This window comes from Aplidium turbinatum, chromosome 3 (assembly GCF_918807975.1).
Source record: "Aplidium turbinatum chromosome 3, kaAplTurb1.1, whole genome shotgun sequence".
In the NCBI taxonomy this organism is placed as follows: domain Eukaryota; kingdom Metazoa; phylum Chordata; class Ascidiacea; order Aplousobranchia; family Polyclinidae; genus Aplidium; species Aplidium turbinatum.
Window position 1 is genome coordinate 31,554,036 of NC_137474.1, and position 20,894 is coordinate 31,574,929.

At 35.5% G+C, this 20,894-nt stretch overlaps 1 protein-coding gene across 1 annotated transcript; it reads left to right on the plus strand.

Moving 5' to 3' along the window:
- Window positions 1-6,432: 6,432 nt before the first annotated feature.
- Window positions 6,433-7,842, plus strand: LOC145766706 (uncharacterized). Its single transcript, XM_082578415.1, has 3 exons — window positions 6,433-6,604; window positions 6,722-7,175; window positions 7,251-7,842. The coding sequence occupies exons 1-3, from the start codon at window positions 6,433-6,435 to the stop codon at window positions 7,840-7,842; spliced, it is 1,218 nt and encodes a 405-aa protein (XP_082434541.1).
- Window positions 7,843-20,894: the final 13,052 nt, after the last annotated feature.

Genomic DNA, 20,894 nt, shown 5'->3' on the forward strand with positions numbered 1-20,894 from the left:
TTTTGTGTAATAGCGCTTTGCATTGTGACATCATCTTGTCACATTATTTTGCAATTTGCGGCGTCAGGGTTTATCGTGAAGCTTAAGAGAAAACTCTCAGGAAAGAGACAAACGAATGGCCAAAGAGTGGTTGAAGTCAGTTATGAACGTTCCCTAACCATTATCAAAGCTTGTCAGTATAAAATATGACTTTTAATTTTTACTTTTAAATACAATGGTTGATTTGTGGAAGGGAAGCAATGAGAGTTCTCACGCTGAGTTTCACGAAGCATTGGAAGCAACATTTTCATTATTTTTTGTAGTCTAGTAATAGCGCTTGCTGTTTGATGTTAATTTGCATTGTGACATCATCTTGACACATTATTTTGCAATTTGCGGCGTCAGGGTTAATTGTGAAGCTTAAAGTGCCCCTGACAGGTTGGATCCAAATATAGTAACTTTTTAAAGCATTTCCTAGCGCAGAATTACACTTAGCGAACTTTTTAATCTTAACCTCGTAGCTCGACTGGTTAGGGCGTAATTTAATCAAACGACTGCTCCGCAGCGCCACCACAGGCGAAACTCCATATTTCACTGCTCTGGGACGACTTTGGTGGTATTACGTCATTCTAAGTGGACATCGTTAGCAACGGATGAAACAAACGCTTCCTAGATGTAATTGGTGGATCACAGTTTGGTCGGAGTTGGTACAAGAGGTTGCTTTTTTTGAAGAATTATTGTTTTTTGCAGTTTAATAAAACTGTACTGGATACGTTCCTACAAAACCTAAAATATACTTGAAGTGAAAAATGAAGAAATCGTGCGAATCATCATTCATATTTAATTCATCGTCACTATTCAAAAATAAATAAAAGTTCTCTCTCTCTCTCATAATGTGCCTTCAGATGGCCATTGAAATCCTGTGTAACTGCCATCTGGATCTGGAAAATTGTTTCGGATTTGCCAAACAATGCATGACGGCATCACAATCCGATTGTTGCTTTCGAGAGCATCACCTTGTAGTATACACTCCAACACATGCCTGTAGGCATTTTTACTTGAGTGGTATTAACAAAATCATCTTCAGTGAAGTGAACATATACGACTAGTTTTGTATGGCCCATCCCACTTTCGAACACTTGAAGAAAACTTTGACCATTTTCTTCTCAGTACCTCGTTTTGTGGGAAAAGAAAGCACACGGTCTTTGTCACTGACAATGTCACATAAACAGCAATTTGTAGGCATTGCCTCAACCATACATTAAAGGTACTGTTTGTGAAATACTGTTGTTACACTGCAAATGGCTATAGCCAGATTAGGACAAATAAAAAAGTATGAAAATTGTAGCCCTATGAAACTGCAATTTCAATTGATTTGAGATGCTGTTTGATAAAAGTAAACTCAACCTATTTGATCGAAACCTGATGGTAATAAGTTCACTTTTTCATTTCGATAATTCTTAATTTGCACATGCTTTAGACCAACAGAGCCCCACACATTTACGTTTTGCAGTAGCCGTACCATACTTGACCAAGTCATCACAGAGAAAGAATGTATCCTTCCCGCTTTCTGTGACGTCACAGCGGTGTTGCCGTTTTTATTTTCGCAATTGAATGAGTGCCAGATTTGCCGATGTCAACAAAAGTTTGCAAGCGTGTACCTTAGTAGCCTGTTGATATTTTTTACGATTTGCTGGTCAGGGAAGTTTGTTAGTGTCATATTTTTGGTATCTTAGGTAAATTTAGCGAATTTATTTACCTGTCAGAGGCACTTTAAGAGAAACCTCTCAGAAAAGAGACAAACAAATGGCCAAAGAGTGGTTGAAGTCAGTTATGAACGTTCTCTAACCGTTATCAAAGCTTGTCAGTATAAAATATGACTTTTAATTTTTACTTTAAAATACAATGGTTGATTTGTGGAAGGGAGGCAATGAGAGTTCTCACGCTGAGTTTCACGAAGCATTGGAAGCAACATTTTCATTATTGTTTGTAGTCTAGCATAGTCTAGTAATAGCGCTTGCTGTTTGATGTTAATTTGCATTGTGACATCATCTTGACACATTATTTTGCAACACACAATCCAGTCGCTGAATATTATAAACACTTGCGGTAGGTCACTAGGTCAGCCAGTGGTGAGATCTTAACTAGCCTACTAAGTAGCTGGTTTGGTAAGTACATGCATTAGACATTTGAATGTTTGTAGTGATTTTCAAGCGAAACAGAAGTTTTTGTTAGTTGTTCGAGTGTGTTATTGTTTAAAATACATGTAAAAACTTACATACGAATCATTAACTACGGAGATTAGCATAAATTTGATGCTCTAAAAATAATTCATTAAAATAAAATTTTTGACAGAATATCTAAAACTAAAGTCGTATTTTTCAATTTTTAGGTCATAAACAAAATGGCCCTAGTAATGACTGTCAGTCACAATGTGTTCTGTAAACTGCTGATGCGGCTACGCAGCGTCTAGACTAGAGCATTCGGATTAAAGTTTTATTGGTACTTTCACATACAACATTGTAAATGTAAGTTAATGGCAAGTCTCTATGAGACATTGGATTTTCCGCGCACATACGATTTATAGCATCAAGAACACTAATTGTGCGCTGTTTTTTTTTCAGTCATTGACCGATTTTTTAGAAAAATGTCCGAAAAAAATATAGCTTAGCCAATTCGGTCAAAATGTGCAAACAAATACATAGTCAATTCGGCTAGGTGTTGCAAGGTTGAGTTTTGCTGATGAACGTTGAAGAAACGTTTGTCTGTTCCAACTTTTCTCAGGTAAAACACGACAACGTTTCTCAGCGAAACTTAATGTTGTAGCTAGTCAGGAAGTGCAAATTTTGGTTTGTATCAGCTACTTGAAAGGAAATATTTTCATCAAAAAAAATGACCGAAATAAATAAAAAATGACCGAATTTTTACAAGTCATTTCGGACAAATGACCGAAAAGTCTCAGCGAAAAAAAAACAAACAGATTGCGCGTGCTATGTTGGTGGCTGCAGCGTTTTTATTAGCATCGATGGTGACCGGAAGTTTTTGCAACATACTCCATCGATAATGATGTTTGAAATTCTTGATGATACGTTGGTCTGAAAGATGGACAGAAGAAGTTGTGTTTGCTGGAAATAAAACACAACTTCTACTTGCTTAAGGTGAGTTTTGTCGATGTTGTTGTTACGATGGTTGTTCAAGAGCTTTTCCTGTGCCTTCCATATCTGTGAAATTTGCGCCTGTGCCACATCAAATTTTGCTGCAACAACTCTCTGCGGCGTTTTCCTTTCTAACTCTTTGATTACAATTAGGCTACTCTTACTACCACTCTTTGACCTTTCGTTTGTTTCTTTTCTGAGGGGTTTCTCTTAAGCTTCACGATAAACTCTGACGCTGCAAATTGCAAAATAATGTGTCAAGATGATGTCACAATGCAAATTAACATCAAACAGCAAGCGCTATTACTAGACTACAAAAAATAATGAAAATGTTGCTTCCAATGCTTCGTGAAACTCAGCGTGAGAACTCTCATTGCCTCCCTTCCACAAATCAACCATTGTATTTTAAAGTAAAAATTAAAAATCATATTTTATACTGACAAGCTTTGATTAACGGTTAGGGAACGTTCATAACTGACTTCAACCACTCTTTAGCCATTCGTTTGTCTCTTTTCTGAGAGGTTTCTCTTAAGCTTCACGATAAACCCTGACGACGCCGCAAATTGCAAAATAATGTGTCAAGATGATGTCACAATGCAAATTAACATCAAACAGCAAGCGCTATTAGTATTACTAGACTACAAAAAATAATGAAAATGTTGCTTCCAATGCTTCGTGAAACTCAGCGTGAGAACTCTCATTGCCTCCCTTCCACAAATCAATCATTGTATTTTAAAGTAAAAATTAAAAGTCGTATTTTTTCCGAACGGCTAAACTTTCGATTCCGTCGCCCACTTTGGCCGTCGCCCACTTGGCTCGTCGCCCACTTGACCGAACTTTGATTTCAGCGACAACGCAGAAACATAGTTATTATATAGTTTCGGGAGAGTTATTATAGTTATTAGTTAATAAAAAGACAAGCAACTAGAAAATTTTCTAGTTTCGGCTTCAAAACAAAATTCGGTCGGACACTACAACCAAATATAACGTAGTCTAAATTACTGCTCAAATTGACGCAGACCGAATTTTTTTCCTAAAAAAAATCGCGAAAGATAAAATTAAGCCAAAATTATGTTGGTTGTTTATTAATTTGACAAAAAATCGATAAAACATGAAAAAAGCCAGAAAAAGCCTAATTTTTCTGGCTTTTTTTATGTAAAAAAAAAATAAGCCAAGCGAGTTGAAAAACAGCCAGATTCTCAAAATCTCATTGGCAACTCTGGCGACCTGGCGTGCTCACTACTATCCTACCATGTGACGTGTCTAGCGAAAATGCGAGAAAAAAGTAGTCACGTGCTCAGTTGACCGACTTTGCAGCCTTCGTGCAATTTCGCCTCTGGCAAGCAAATTTCTGCAGTATTTCAGAGTGAGAGTGACGTCGCCAATCGCCATTTTGTAAACCAAAACTTTTCACCGGCGAATATTTTCACTAGCCAATCGGACTAGTACTGCAACATTTCTACTAGTCCGCGCAAATTTTCACTAGCCATTGGCTAGCGGACTACCGCTAAGATCGAACCCTGGTAAATACAGCCGTTCCATGCCTTTTTTTTAATCTTTACGTCGCTTTTACTGCACATGCGCGCTATTGCTGGAAAAAAGTGCATATATAATTTCTAAATTCAACTGTTTTAGCCAAGTGAATCAGAGGCGCATGCGATCTTTGTCTGGCTCATACTCGCATGGATATGAGTTCGATTCCACCGAAAGGTAATCTTTTTTTTTTAACTCAACTCTAACCCGCAGTGACTCAATCGTTAGACCACGTATTTTTGTGGCAGTTCAGTTTAGTTTGTTTTTAGTTCTGACCATCACAACGAAAAAACAAAACGGTACCGTATATGACAAACATAACAGAGGTATAGAAAAAGGTAGAAGCAACAAAACGCGGACATCATAGCGTGTATGATTGCAAAGCAGGACAATCAGTTTGAAATATGGCACGGTCGTAACACCTAAAAATTTTATGTTCCATGCCTTTTTAGAAAAAGGTAGAAGCAACAAAACGCGGTGGTTGTAGCGTGCATGATACCAAAGCAGGACAATCAGTTTGAAATATGGCACGGGCACGTAACCGTGGCGTCGTCATAACACCTTAACAATTTTTTTTAAATTTAAATCAGAGAAACAAAGGCTAGTGAGTTTTTTTTCTTTAACAATTAAAATGAGTAAAAAAAATTCTAAACTTATAAAATTTTTTAGGTGTTTGTGAGTGCCTGAGTGGTCAGCCCAACCCGGGCGGGTTGGGCTTTTTAAGAAAAACCCGGGTTTTTCTCAACCCTGCTTAATTCTCTGTTGCTGTAAATCATCCATCCTGTACTTGGTTTCTCTTTTTACGATAGCCTTCATTTCATTAAACAGCTTAATCGCTTCCTCTGCCATCTTATGAGATTGCAAGTGAGGTGTTCTTGCATATTTGTAAAAGGGTAATACTGCTTTAACAGCATTCCTCATAATCCTCAAGGTATTTGTTGCAGTGGAATGATGAGCAAGAAACCACAGCAGGATCTGACGACAAGTAGGGAGTCGTGAACCAGTAATGACTTTATCTTCTTCACCAGGAATTGTGTCAAGCAAATAATACCTTGGATCTTTAAACTTTGACATAGCATGTAATATCAATTAGCACTTATCACCATAAAAAATGCCTAAACATTAAACACAATGCTAGTGTTCAGTTTCTATGCTTCTAAAAAGTAAAACATGAGGTAACATAGGTTTAAACTTTGAAGAGTTACAGCTTCTGTACTTTTCCAGGTGTTCCTAAGAAGAAAAAAAGTGAAAATCATAAAACATTCAATTCATATATAACAATTTTTCACCAAATAACTCGAAAACTACACGTTTTAGGCAAATAGTTTCTTCACAAGTCTAATACAAATTTACTTATTCTGCATTGATTGAGCTATAGCACGACCTTCTATCATGTCTAGGAGCCGAGATATAGCAAAAGCACTCCTAAAAATGCATCTCTCACCCCCCAAAAAAATCGCGCGAATTTTTTGTGTTAGAAATATTATCAAACAACATAACCATACTTAAAGTTATAAACCAAGTTTTTCACCCTTCAATTTATTTTGATTTTTGAAACTGTTAGGCTATTTTCTGTTTTTTTTTTCAATCAGGTTGAAAATCATCTGCTTTTTTTCACTTTAGTTATGTTGTCAATTCGCTAATTACATGTATTAACTTTTCAGATTAGGTATTGTAGTCTAGCAGGTTTTTGCAACTGTTAGATACTAATTTTTGTTTGGTAAAGATTTATCAATGAAAAACGTTTCCTTCTTGATTGTTGAATATGAATCAACATGAAAATATTTCTGTGAAAGTTGAAATTCCTGAAACCATTGAACTGTTTCAACTCAACAAGGAGAAAGACATAATGTTGTCACATGAAAACTTCAACTCCAAAACATATTTGGACATTACTACTCCACAAACTTGTGATGGATCTTACAAATGCACATATTGTGAAATGAATTTTAAATTTAAGTGTAAATTGAATATTCATCAACGTATTCACACTGGTGAAAAACCATATAAATGTAAAATATGTTATAAGCGTTTTTCATGTTTTATCAATTTAGATTGTCATAAACGAATTCACGCCAGTAAAAAAACATATCAGAATAATGCATGTTATAAATCATTTTCAAGTTCTTGTAATTGGAATGCTAATAAGATATTTCACACTGGCGAAAAACCATACAAATGTAATGTATGTGACAAGTCGTTTTCAAGTCGTAGTAGTTTGATTCGTCACAAACGAACTCACACTGGCGAAAAACCATACAAATGTACTGTATGTGACAAATCATTTTCTGATTCTAGTTATTTAAATGTTCATGAAAGAATTCACACTGGTGAAAAACCATACATATGCAATGTATGTGACAAGTCGTTTTCAACTCGTAGTCATTTGATTCGTCACAAACGAACTCACACTGGCGAAAAACCGTATAAATGTAATGTATGTGACAAATCATTTTCTGATTCTAGTAATTTCAATCTTCATAAGAAAATGCACACTGGTGAAAAACTGTACAAGTGTAATGTATGTTACAGGTCATTTTTATATCTTAGTCATTTGATTTATCACGGACGAACCCATACTAGTGAAAAACCATACAAGTGTAACGCATGTGACAAATCATACAGATCGAGTGGTAATTTGATTCGTCACAAACGAATTCACACTGGTGGAAAACCATACAAATGTAATGCATGTTACAAGTCATTTTCAACTTCTAGTCTTTTAAATGATCATAAGAGAATTCACACTTGTGATAAACCATATAAATGTAATGTATGCAACATGTCATTTAAAACTTCTAGTAATTTGAATGATCATAAGAGAATTCACACTGGTGAAAAACCATACAAATGTAATGTATGTAACAAGTCATTTTCAACTTCTAGTAATTTAAATGATCATAAGAGAGTTCACACTGGTGAAAAACCATATAAATGTAATCTCTGTAACAAGTCATTTTCAACTTCTAGTAATTTGAATCGTCATAAGAGAATTCACACTGGTGAAAAACCATATAAATGTAATGTATGTGGCAAGTCATTTTCCACTTCTAGTACTTTGAATGCTCACAAGAGAATTCACACTGGTGAAAAACCATATGTATGTAGTGTATGTGGCAACTCGTTTTCCTCTTCTAGTAATTTGAACAGCCACAGAAGAATTCACACGCGTTAAAAACACATAAATATAATGTTTGTTTTAAATCGTTTACACAATTTGTTCACCTGACCACTCAGGCACTCATAAACCATTTCACACTTGAAGCATATTATGAAAACATACGGTAGTTGCTACTATCCTGAAAACCTTGACAGTCTTAGGCTTAATAATTTTCATTCAATCTCAGATATCTTGTTGATTTTATTTCAAAACTTAATAATAATATGATTATTATGTTCATTGTTACATCAGGTTTTTGCTGCAAAATTTTCATGATGGTGCCATCTAGTGGTCATATTTTTTTTTGGCCAATGTTTGGACATAAAGCTATTGGAAACACAGAATTTTTGTAATTATGTCAGCTTTATTGGACATAATCCATTTCATTTTAGATTACACCGATTGTCCTTCAACAGAAAATTTACTGAAATTTGATATAAACTAGTTTTTTCTGTCGAATTCCATTTTTTTATATTTACTATCCACCGTCTGGGTATCTGCTATCTAGTCATGATGTGCAATGGGCCGTTCAATTAATTTTGTTCCTAGATTTGTTAAATTAAACATAATGTAATATTTGTCAGTTTGTGCTATCAAATGCAGTTATAAAGTACCTAGTTTGTCTTTTCCTGAAATGCAAGAATAAACAAAACATTTGAATTCTCCAGAACCAACAAAACTATTACCAATAACAATCTGACAAACCATTTAGCTATTAGCTGAACAATAAGTAACTAAAGAAACAATTTTGTATCAAAATTCACATATACTGTAACTTTTGCTGTATAGGCCTACTGTAACATTTAAGCAAGAATCAAGTCTGTTTTCATAAAAAAAAATACAGGAAATGTGTGGGCAACTATCACAATTTCAAAGTTAGCTGAAGAAAGATTGACTCCTCATTTTGCAGACTATCAATGTATCATACTGTAAAACAAAATATCTTGGAAATGTATGTGGTTGGTTTTGTGCAGTCATTCCGAGTTTCATGTTCAATTTTCTTTAAAAAACAGAAACAGGTCAAGGTAATTCCCACTTATCTCTGATCCATTTTGCTAGGTGAGATTATTACGATACTAACAACAAAGCTCAAGAGCATTAGTTATCATAAAAAGTACACAAAATAATCTTAAAGAAAGTGTAGAACACTATGTGGAAGCAGAAAGCTATTGGAGTGGAAATAAAAGTTGTAATTGTTTTTGTTTTGGCATCTCTGTTACTAACTACATAATAAACAAAATTAAATCCGGCTGTTTTACTGTTTTTGCACCAATTGTTTGTAGAAAGAATAATGTGCACTTGGTATGAGGTTTCATAAGGTAACATAAGTTCATTAGATCTTTTATTTTATCTGCAGCAACACCAGGTTGATTTCCATACAGCTTGGGCATCTGTCCGATGTCAGTGATTATGTTGTTCCTTCTTGTTGGTTTAAATAAATCAATTTGGTTGTAAATAACCTCATCATAATGGTATACGAACATCACCCTGGTTGGATTTGATTTGTTGAACTGCATCCTCATTGGCTTGGCTTGCTCCAATAAACTTTTTCCCTGGTTTCATTTTGGGTGTAAGTATCCTTTGTTAGTATATTTTTGTACAAAGGATTTTGCACTGCAGTTTTGAAAATTGAAGTCAATTATGTCACTAAAACGCATGCGAATTACCGATTTTGGACAAATGGCCGATTTTGGACAATTATCGATTTTGCGAATTACCGATTTTGGACGAATGGCCGATTTTGGACAAATGCCATATTTATTGCAACCTCCCAATCATCTGTACTATAAATATGTCTTTTCTTGGTAAAGCTTTCAATCACTGAGTGGATGGTGTCGTTTTCATTTTGTGAGTGGCCAGTTACAAAGAAATTTAAAGTAATTTCCTGAAAGTTAAAACAATTAATAGCTGTTGATAACATGATAACCATCATGCGATTGCAATTTTGACCAGTACACCTATCACAAAACAAATGAACTATTTCAACACCTTGTTCATTCAAATCATTCAAGTAATGATACAGGGCAGTTGCAACTTCACATGAGCCCTTACCAGCATCACCTTCATTCCACATGAAACAATAGGGTTTCATTGTACAGATGTTTGTGATTGTGAAGTTGAATGTTTTCAACCTCCTCGAGTAATAGAAAGAAGATGTATCACCATGAGGAGATTGTAACGTTTTCTGCATATCAAATGCTGCAACAACGATTTTGCTCGGCTGTAGTTTGGCTTGTTCTTTGAGCTTTTTCTTCAAGTCTCTAGCCATTTCTTTTTCTTTAAGGTGTTGCTGTTGTTCTTCTTTCATCTCACTTGTCCTTAAATCTGCAGGTGTGTTTGCAAATGACACACAGGTATCACAAGCATCTTTTTTAGGCTTGTTGAATTTGAGATTGAATTTTGTTTTAAATATATTGCGATAAAAATCCACTGACTCTGTTTTGTAGTTGTGTTCGTTGCACCATTCTTTATACATACGATGCATAGCAGAAACTGAAAGTTCCTCTGGCAAATATTCAAATTTTGAATTTTTTCTTACATAGGCTAGTGAGATTCCACAATTTTGTATTTGGGCTAAATCATTTGTTACACTGCGGGACAAATGACAATTTTTTTTTTTTATTTGACTTTATCATTATGATTCTTTATTATTAAATTCTAATGTAAAATCATTTTTGAAATCTGCTGGTGATGAACTTTGCTTTAATAAACGTTTTTCCACAAAAAGATCAATTTTAGTAATTGTTTTAACTAAAATTGTGACGTTACACTACGGACACCTGAAACAACCATCTATTTAGCCATTTTTCTGCGATCAGCATTTCTTCCTCAATTATCATAGCCTTTAATATTAAATTTTTTTGCGGCAAGTGTGTGTATGGCTTTATTTGTGTCATGGGTGATAATCTCTGAAGTTTGAAATAATTTAAACTGAATCTCTACAATGTTTAGTATGTTACACTACGGGACGTTACACTACGGGACACATTTTTCTTGCATTATTTAATTCAAAACAAACGAACGAATTCAAGAACAAAACAAAAAATTCACAGCAACTTATGTATCAAATAACATTCTGTGTTAGTCAGTGTGTATGCATTTATGCACTTGTAAAGGCATGTACCAAGTTCTGATATTTGCTTCTAGGTAAACTGTAAATAATCCTACCAGCACTTGCCATCAGCTCAGGCTCCACTGTTTTAGCTAAAATATCCTTTAGGTTTATCACTCCAATATCATCAATCATCATTAGGGTGCGTCGTGTGCCCCAATGTTCATATTTTTTGTATTATTTTTTTTCAATGGTGAGGTTTCACTGAAACAACAATAATATGAAGTTTCAGCAAAAAATATTAATGTTTAGGTGCTCCACATTGCAGTTAAAAATACAGGAATTTTGACCCCCATACTCCATAAATACCTTGTTTTAACATAACACTGGTCTACACGATTTTTGCTCTATGAACTTTGAAAACTGATTTAGAGTAATTTTGGGGTGCTGAATCCGAATCTGCCCTTAGATTTATCCTATCACGTCAGGTATGTGAGATATGATGACAGCAAATTGTTATTTTTGTCAAAAGTGGAAGATTTGACGTTGCGTTTATTGCACATACATATTTTGCTATATGCAGAAATCCAGGCCATGTCGTGCATAAGTAGCTGAAATACACCAAATATAATATTGATACCAATTTGTTTTCTTAGCAACATTATTAACCATGCAGTAATAACAATCTAAAAGGGAGGCTAAAAGTATAACTGACCCCCCCCCCCCCCCCCCCCCGTCAAAGGTTTGCATAAAACCACAAAGGATTAAGTAGGCCTGTGGCAATGCTTGTACAGTAACCTTACTTAGGCTGTTTTGGTCTGTCTAACACTAACCATTCGTTATAGCACTGCATTATGTTGGTGGTGAACGCAATGCCAAATCTTCCACTTTTGACAAAAGTAACCATTTGTTGTTATCATATCTCACAAACCTGACGTGATCTGAGGTTAGATTCGGATTCAGCACCGCAAAATTACTCTAAATCAGTCTTCAAAGTTCATGGAGCAAAAAATAATTCTTTTTTTGTTTACCAGTGTAATATATGGATTATGCCTGCATTGTGCTTGGGCATGTTGAATGTTGATGAAGACTTGCAGTTTTTGTCAGTCGGGAAATTATGTCATTCAAGGTGGCTAACACTTGCTTGTAGGCTACTTCGTAAATACACTCATGCAATCAACCCTTCCAAAAGTTTCATGAACTTGTCTGAGTACTGCATCAAGGTTTGCTTCCCACCTTGGTTTGAAATAAAACACCACAATTCATTATTTGATGGGTCAAAAAACTTCTTCAACATGTTGCAAAGAAATCTTCCCAAACCAAAAAGTAAAAGATTTCCAAGAAGGTTTTGGAATGCAATGCATTATTCGCTCACTCTGAAAATGTCATTGTTGGAATGCTAGGTGATGAAGACTGCCAAGTTAGAAGAGCAGCAGGCCAACAAATCTATTCCTTAGGTGCACAAGCACAGGAAAAGCAAAGCAAGAATCATGTTGGCTCCTCACAAAAAGCAGAAGATGAAAATCGAAAGCTGAGAAAGGAAATTGCACCAGTCATGCCACCTGCAATATGCAGATTTCTTGTGCCACAGCTTAATACTAAAGCAAAATCATACCACCAACTTGTGAAGCTTGGCACAGTTCATAAGTCTGAGCCACCTATCATGAGATCGCTAGCAGATCAACAGCTTGACAATGTCATCGACGAACCTCTGCGGCTGGATTATCCTTGCCACAACCAAGCAGTGGAGTGTCACGTTAAGCTAGTGACTGTTAAAGCAAGCTTATATGCTGTAGGTTTTGAAAGAAGGGATGGACTGATTCGTCAGAAGGTGCAATCTCGTCAACTTATGAAAGAATTCAACAGCACGAAGGAATTCCCACTAGATTGACATGTTCACCTTTTTGTGCTGGTTGCTAAAGTCTCAATGCAGTACAGGTAGTCTAGCACATGCAGCAGTATGAAGTATATCAATCTGTGTGCTGGTATTTCCTTGACAATGATTTCATGGCAGATCACAGTCTACCCATCACCAATTATGTCTACTAATTACAGTATTTGTTTTATGCACCTACACTTTGAACAGTCCAGTTAGTAACCCCCAGGTCGTGCAGTAAAGTTGTTACTTGCTACTGTGTGTGTACATGACACAAGCACTATATTGTTTCCAGTCACACTACTGTACCGGTAGACCACTGCCTACATGCTCTCGATTAACCCTTGTATTCTCTACATCATGTGTAGTGTGTACCGTATATTATGCATACCATGCTGTATATTTATTGCAAATGCAATAAGCAAAAGTATCCAAGTCATCTGTGACCTGCATCAACATATGCAGTACAGCATGTGCATTTACCCATTACCTTGTGCCTGCGCTACCGTTTGTCCAAAACATTGTCAAATATACGCTTTTTGTCACAACTTTTTTTCTAGTGAAATTAGGGCAAAAAATCCTCATAGAGCAGATAGAAACATTATGATTTTGCATCATTTGATACCAAACTCATGTTCCTAGCACCAGCAGTTCCAAAGTTACATCCGATTTGAGATGTTTGGGGGTATTCCCCCATAAAATGGGGGGTAGAACGGCCAATATGTGGTACAACTCCCTGAAACCAGTTTTGTTATTGTTTTTAGCCAATTTGTCATTAGTCTAAACCCCCCTTTTTTTAATTAAAAAAAAAATTTTTTTCAATCCACCCTATTGTCAAGCCAACAAGGGGATACAGGCAATTGGGATGTGGAGCACCTAAACCTTGACCAAATTTTTTGAAATTTTGTAATTTTGCTTTTTTAGTCAAGCCTCACCCACAAAAAAAAAAAATTTTGTTTTCAACCATTTTTTTAAATTTTTGGGGGCACACGACACACCCTAATCATCATCCTCTGGATATTGATAGCGATTACATCCACACGATGTTGGATACTTAACTCATATCCTTCCTTCAGATTTAAGGTATGTCAAAACCTTCCCAACACAGAAATTTTTGTTGTAAATTACCACAACCCATGAGTTTTCAATTTCGTCATCTTTGTCTCTTTCATTTTGAAAATCAGTAGTTTGATGATTTGTTGACAAGAGATAATTTAGAATTTGTTCTTGCTGTTTCAATGTTATTTGATGGGTTTTTCTAATTTCATCCAAAGCAGGTTCTGCATCAAATTTTCCCTTACACTCCTCTTTCTTTATTGTTTCTATAATTTCATCTTTAGTAGATTTTATGATTTTGATTTTAGAATCATTATTGACCTGGGCAGCAATCACGAAAGAATCTAGGTCATGTACGATAATTCGTCTGGATATGACAAGATCATATACTGCCCGCTTCACACTACCACCAAGTTCTCATAATTTTTTTTTCTTGGTGATTGCGGAAGTGCTTTTCTCGTTCTTGAAATAGCCTTATTCCTTGCAGAATCTGGCTTATATTGCGATGTTGGTGTTATTGGTATTGCCGTGTGTTTTCTGCATTATGCTAATTTGAATTTTTTGCTTTCCTCTGTTTTGCTTCCCTTATCCTTTCATACTCTCTCCTCTGTTCTCTCAGTTTATGCCGTTCATCCGTATCAAGTGTTGATTCCTTTATCTTCTCTTGTTTCTGTATTTCTGGACTTACAATTTCTAGTCTTTTTTCAACTTTTCTAGGTCTGCAGCCTTCTTCTTTTCCCGACATTTTTTTATCCTATCTGCCCCTGAAGTAGGCATTGTTGTCTAAAACATGGTTAATATGGTTAATTTACTGATTCTGATTCAATTAAAATCATTCTAAGTTGTTAACTGAAATTCATATCTAGAGTGCGAATGTAAATATTGCATTGAAGGTCATGTTACACTACGGGACATAACGAATAGTTACACTACGGGACACAATTATTTTTCATTATTCAAGGCAGTAGTTTTTTTTCAAATCTGTTAATATTGTTACACAAAGGTATAACTAGTATGCTTGTTAGACTGCAAAAAAAAATTTTTCTCTAACAGAGTTATATTTTCAAATATAAAGAAATTTGTGAAAAAAATCAACATTTCATTACACTACGGGACATCAGAGTTAAGTTGATTTTGGGAACCATAATGTGATGCTATATTATAGTACCAGTGCAAGTTAAAAGAAGAAGCTGCAAATACATTAGTTTATGTCACTGTAGCCCAAAAAATATTTAAATTTATTTAAAAATGGACCGCTATATCACTTGGCGAAAACAAGGCATTTGTGCAACATACTCAACAATATTTCCTCATTGGTAAATAAGGCTAAAAATTTGTGTTCAGAATGTAGAAATTTGAAAAATAAAGTACACAGTGTGAAACTGTAAAGGGTGAAAACAAATGAAATCAACACAAAATTTTGCATTTTAAAACCTCGACGACACCGATTGTGATGAAAATCACATCATTAGTAAAAATGTATGAAAAAATCATTTTCCCAAAATTTTGTCTTTCTACGTCGAGTACTTTTCGAGATAGAGTGATTTGAAATTTTAGTCATTTTCACCACTTGATGGCACCATGTTTCACATTTTTAACCATATCTCGGCCAATTTTTATCATAGACACACGGTTGATAGCTCATTTGAAAGGTAATTTTAAGCTCTATCAATCTATCTAAAAATAATGAAACTTTATTTAATAATGAAAGAGGAATGTTGTGTTCTTGGTTGTAAACTTCCGACGAGTATAGCAAAAATATATATTTTCAAAATCAAAATTTTTTTTATTTTTTTAAAAATTTGATTCTTCTTCTACAGCCATGCAAAATATTGTGTTGTGTTTTGACCATTCTGTGTGTTTTTAATAATTTTATTTTCCTTACTCAAATTTTTTTTTATTTTCTGTTTATGGATACTAAATTTTTTATACGTATCTGCAGGATAGCTTACATGGGAATTAGTAACAAGCTAAATGCTGAGATAACTTAATTATAAATAAGTAAGTACAGCTAATAAGTACAGCATCGATGAAGAGGAGGTCTTCAGACAGTGTGTCTTTAATATAATTAAGCAAGAAGAGACCAGGAGTTATACAGAGGCAGATGATTTAAATTATTTCTATATTTTCGCAATGCTGCAACATTTTTAAAAATACAAATTCAGCTTGAGGAATGAAGTTGGCTACTGTAGCAGTTTGTATTGCGTGTGTCAGGAAATCTTTAAATAATAGAATACAATATAGCTTTTTGTAGGATCTAAAGATGAAATCCAATAGCCAAGATGTAATGATAAAAATTCATGATTAAGCAATGACATTGTCGACCATTACTTTCAGAGGTTAACTATAAGCAAATATAAATAATTTTAGTGGACATAACTCGCTACTAGACTACTAATAAAATATACAAACATTAAAAGCTGGTCACTTTATTTGAACAAGTCAAAAATATGCAATATCCAATACATACATTACATCAGTGTTCCCTCCAAGGTTTTACTAATATTAATTTCTGTTACAGGGGAAATCCACTCAAAGCTAACTGTAGTTTATAAAGTACCAAAAAATCCACACTTTACAAACAGGGTCTGCTACTATTCGGCGAGTCCGATTCAACTAGTCCGATTCGGCGAGTTCCCTATTCGGCGAGAGCCCTTTTCGGCGAGTTTTTGAAATTTTTGAAAGGAAATTATCGGGTACCGTAGCCTAATTATATTTGCCGTTTTTACATCGTTTTAACGTCACTAAACGTTGAAATCGTGCAGAAAGGAATAAAAAGAAAATGTTTGAACTATTAAATTAAAATTCTTTATGTCAGTTCAGTTGTTTTTATTTCTGACCATCATATGAAAAACAATACACGTCAACATAGCAAAGGTAGAAGCGACAAAACGCGAACGTTTAAACGTGCTTGAATTCGTCATGTCAGTTCAGTTGTTTTTATTTCTGATCATGATATCAAAAACAATACACGTCAACATAGCAAAGGTGTAGAAAAAGGTAGAAGCGACAAAACGCGAACGTTAAAACGTGCTTGTGACCGAAGTAAGTTATTGAGTTGAAAGAAATTTGGCACGGTCGCAACATTTTCAGAAAAATTTAACATACGAAGGGAAAATAAAACAAAGAAAATGTTACAAAAATAAAATAGATCATGTTTATGTCTATAAGTTAGTACTTTTGAATAGTTAAAATGATGAGTTTGGATGGAAAGGAAGTTAAATGGAAAGGAAATTCACAGAAGCCCTACGCTTTGTTCCAAGAACCCATTTAGCATAACATTTCATTTGTACATTGATTCAACGTCTGAATACATTATCTTAAAAATGCAACGTATCGTAGGGCTTCTGTGAATGTTTCTCAGTTTCAACGTATCCTAGTCAGCAAAAGCACCCTTTTCTACACGATTTCAACGTTTAGCGACGTTAAAACGATAGGCTACACACTTGGCTAGCCTTTTCATTCTGTTACTACAATGTAAAATGAACTGTTAGGCTAACTGGGTTCTTGGAACAAATTTTTGCTGGTCGGGATAACTAGGCTACGGTAGCCTACCCGATAATTTCCTTTCAATCTAAGCTGTAGGAGTGTAGGTCACACATTTGTTGATCCAAACTAATCATTTTAACCATAGGCGCCTAAGCCGTGGGGACCAGGCCCCCACGCATATTTCCGCGTGGGAGCAACTTTTTATGCAGCATTGATACATAAAACAATAGATGAACTAGCGATCGGCAGCAGGAAAACATTTTTAAATGCAAACCGCAACAGCTTCGCAGTAAATAATCACTAGAACGAGTAGCGATGCTACAATCCTACCCCAGACAAAAAAAGGTGTCATTTTTACGTTGATTTAACGTCTGCAGACGTTGAATCAATGTAAAAATGACTGATTTTGCTGCCTGTGACATAGCAAAAATCTACCATTTTGCGTCGATTCAATGTCATCAGATGTTGAATGCACCCAAAAACAACATAATTTGCTACGTTGACGCAGCGTGCGTTTAACTTAATGCGCTTGCAAACAGCCTCCTGTCGCTTTCGAAAGTCGAAACCTCTGCAGAGAATTGTCGCGGCAGTGAATCGGTTGCTGTGAAAATGAACCTGAAGTCTCGGCCTGAGGTAACCACTAACCAACGCAACAAGGGCTGGTACAAACCGCATTGCGCACAGTCGCACACGTGGCATAATCAACGCAACAATAGACTCGCGCAAACTGCATGGCGCACACACGTCCGTTGCCATAGAAACCCGATCAAAGGCGGGGAATATGCGCATCTTTTGTTTCATCTGCAACACGAAAACGGGCGTATTGCAGCGAATTGGAACTTGAAAGCTGGTCAGCCATAAGTTGCGATATTGTAGTGAAAAGGGAGCAATGTCAAGTCAAAAACTTAATCAAACGTCTCTCTGTAACTATTTTTCAAGGGCTGTTTACGGATGTCAGCAACTTTTAAATTTATTAAAGGTGACGTGCTGTTGAATTGATGTAAACATGAATGATTTTGCTTTCAACAGGTATATTTTCAAGCATATGATCAAGTTAGTATTTTCATTCCATTTACAGTATACCTTTTCGTCTCTTGTTTCATGCTAATAAATCTAGTTCGTTGCTAAACTTTATGTTGCGCTTAGCTTAAAGAGTCGCAGTCCATCAACCGCTAGCCAACGCAGACGCATAGCATGTGTTTTGGTCGAGCTTTGTTTATAATAATTAACGGTAGGTCGAACGTAGCGATAACTCCGAGTGTGGCAATAAAAGCAATCCTAGTGTGACGACATAATTACGTCATCCATCTGCGTGACATTTCGCTGAATTTACGTTGCTGCTGATGAAACACGCTTTCGCCCCCACGGCCAAAAAAATAGTTAGGCGCCTATGATTTTAACTATTCAAAAGTACTAACTTATAGACATAAACATTATTTTTTTCGTAACATTTTCTTTGTTTTATTTTTCCTTCGTATCTTAAATTTTTTTGAAGGTGATGCAACCTTGCCAAATTTCTTTCAACTCAATAACTTACTTCGGTCACAAGCACGTTTTAACGTTCGCGTTTTGTCGCTTCTACCTTTTTCTACACCTTTGCTATGTTGACGTGAATTGTCGCTTCTACCTCTGCACGATTTCAACGTTTAGCGACGTTAAAACGATGTAAAAACGGCAATTGTAATTAGGCTACGGTACCCAATAATTTCCTTTTAAAAATTTCAAAAACTCGCCGAATAGGGCACTCGCCGAAAAAGGCTCTCGCCGAATAGGGAACTCGCCGAATCGGACTAGTCGAATCGGACTCGCCGAATCGGACTCGCCGAAACGGGCCATTCCGATACAATGCATCCTAATAGGCTACAATGTTATGCAGAGCAAACTATGGTGAATTGTTAGAGCAAGGAAAATGAATTGACTAAAAAACACACAGAATGGTCAAAACACAACACAATATTTTGCATGCTGTAGAAGAAGAATCAAATTTAAAAAAAAATAAAAAAAATTTTGATTTTGAAAATATATATTTTTGCTATGCTCGTCGGAAGTTTACAACCAAGAACACAACATTCCTCTTTCATTATTAAAAAAAGTTTCATTATTTTTGGATAGATTGATAGAGCTTAAAATTATCTTTCAAATGAGCTATCAACTGTGTGTCTACGATGAAAATTGGCCGAGATATGGTTAAAAATATGAAACATGGCGCCATCAAGTGGTGAAAATGACTAAAATTTCAAATCACTCTATCTCGAAAAGTACTCGACGTAGAAAGACGAAATTTTGGGAAAATGATTTTTTGTTACAGGGCTTCAATCATGTAATTTTCATTAAAATCTGAGAGATTCCGGTTTCGGTGCTGTGTTGATTTCATTTGTTTTTACCCTAAAGCAACACCATTCCAAAAATGTATAACAGGTACACATTTGACAACTTTCGAAAATTTACCAACTTTCCTCTCCCATATGATTTTGCCCATTTTCTTATGTGGTCAACCACTTTCATGCTTCTTTCCACTGGAGTGATGTTGTGTGGGGTTTGGTTGCTTCGTTTGTCTGGAGTGATAAAGCCTCCGTCGTCTTTGCTTTCCAATGCAGTATCTACACGTTTAACGTCAATGTTCAAGATATAGGTAAAAAACTCTTTGCACACAATATGTAACATGTTGTCTTCACTTGGTTTAGGGAATCTGTATGTTCTGATGGTTTTCTTTGCTTCCTTTTCCCCGTTTTGCAAGCATGCCGGATTCTCACTCTGTTTTTAAATTCTTGTATTTTTACATGTTTTGAGATGAATGCTCTTTGTAAGTCTTTGTCTTTAAGATCCCAGAAAATTTTGTTCACAATTTTCTTATCTTCTTCAGTAAATTTTGACAAGCATTTCATACGGCAGTTACAGTCTTGTTTGAAGGTTTGTCGACTAGGTCGCACTTTGATATCACCTGTTTTGGTTTGATATTCATGCTCATAACCGGAATTGTAGTGTTCTGTTCTGATAGTTTTTTTCCACTGTTGAATGTTTCGTTTCCTATTTTTCATCTCTAAAGTAGTTGGATGTTTGGCCTCCGTCCCATAGTCAGTAAACATGTCAGTTTCTATTATTTCAACATTACTCATATTCCATCTAATGGCAGAGCCGACGCAATGAATGTCACAATCAAAGTTATCCCATTTGCCACTGTGTTTCAGTAGTCTTGTAATGAAAAATCGTCCATGGTCACCATCTAATGAAACACCATGGACAGTGTTGCCATCACCACAACTGAAGCACGCCTTGAAAATCCTGTAGCCTTCATGGCAAAGATATTATTCTTCACCATCTGAAATCAAATTTCTTTTAGAATTTGTGTCAGTCATGACAATCTTACTATCAGATTCACTGTGACTAAAGCTATGATGCTTTTTCTTTGGAGGCGCATAGTCTTTGTCTAAATCATCTGAAATAGAGTCTTCTGATTCAGAAACCACCTCATCATCAGTTTCCTCATGATTTGCTGCTACATTAATTTCATCTGCATTTATTGCCTTTATATTTATATTCTCTGCTACGTTTAAATTTTCTGCTACATCTTCATTCTATGCTTCATCTTCAGTC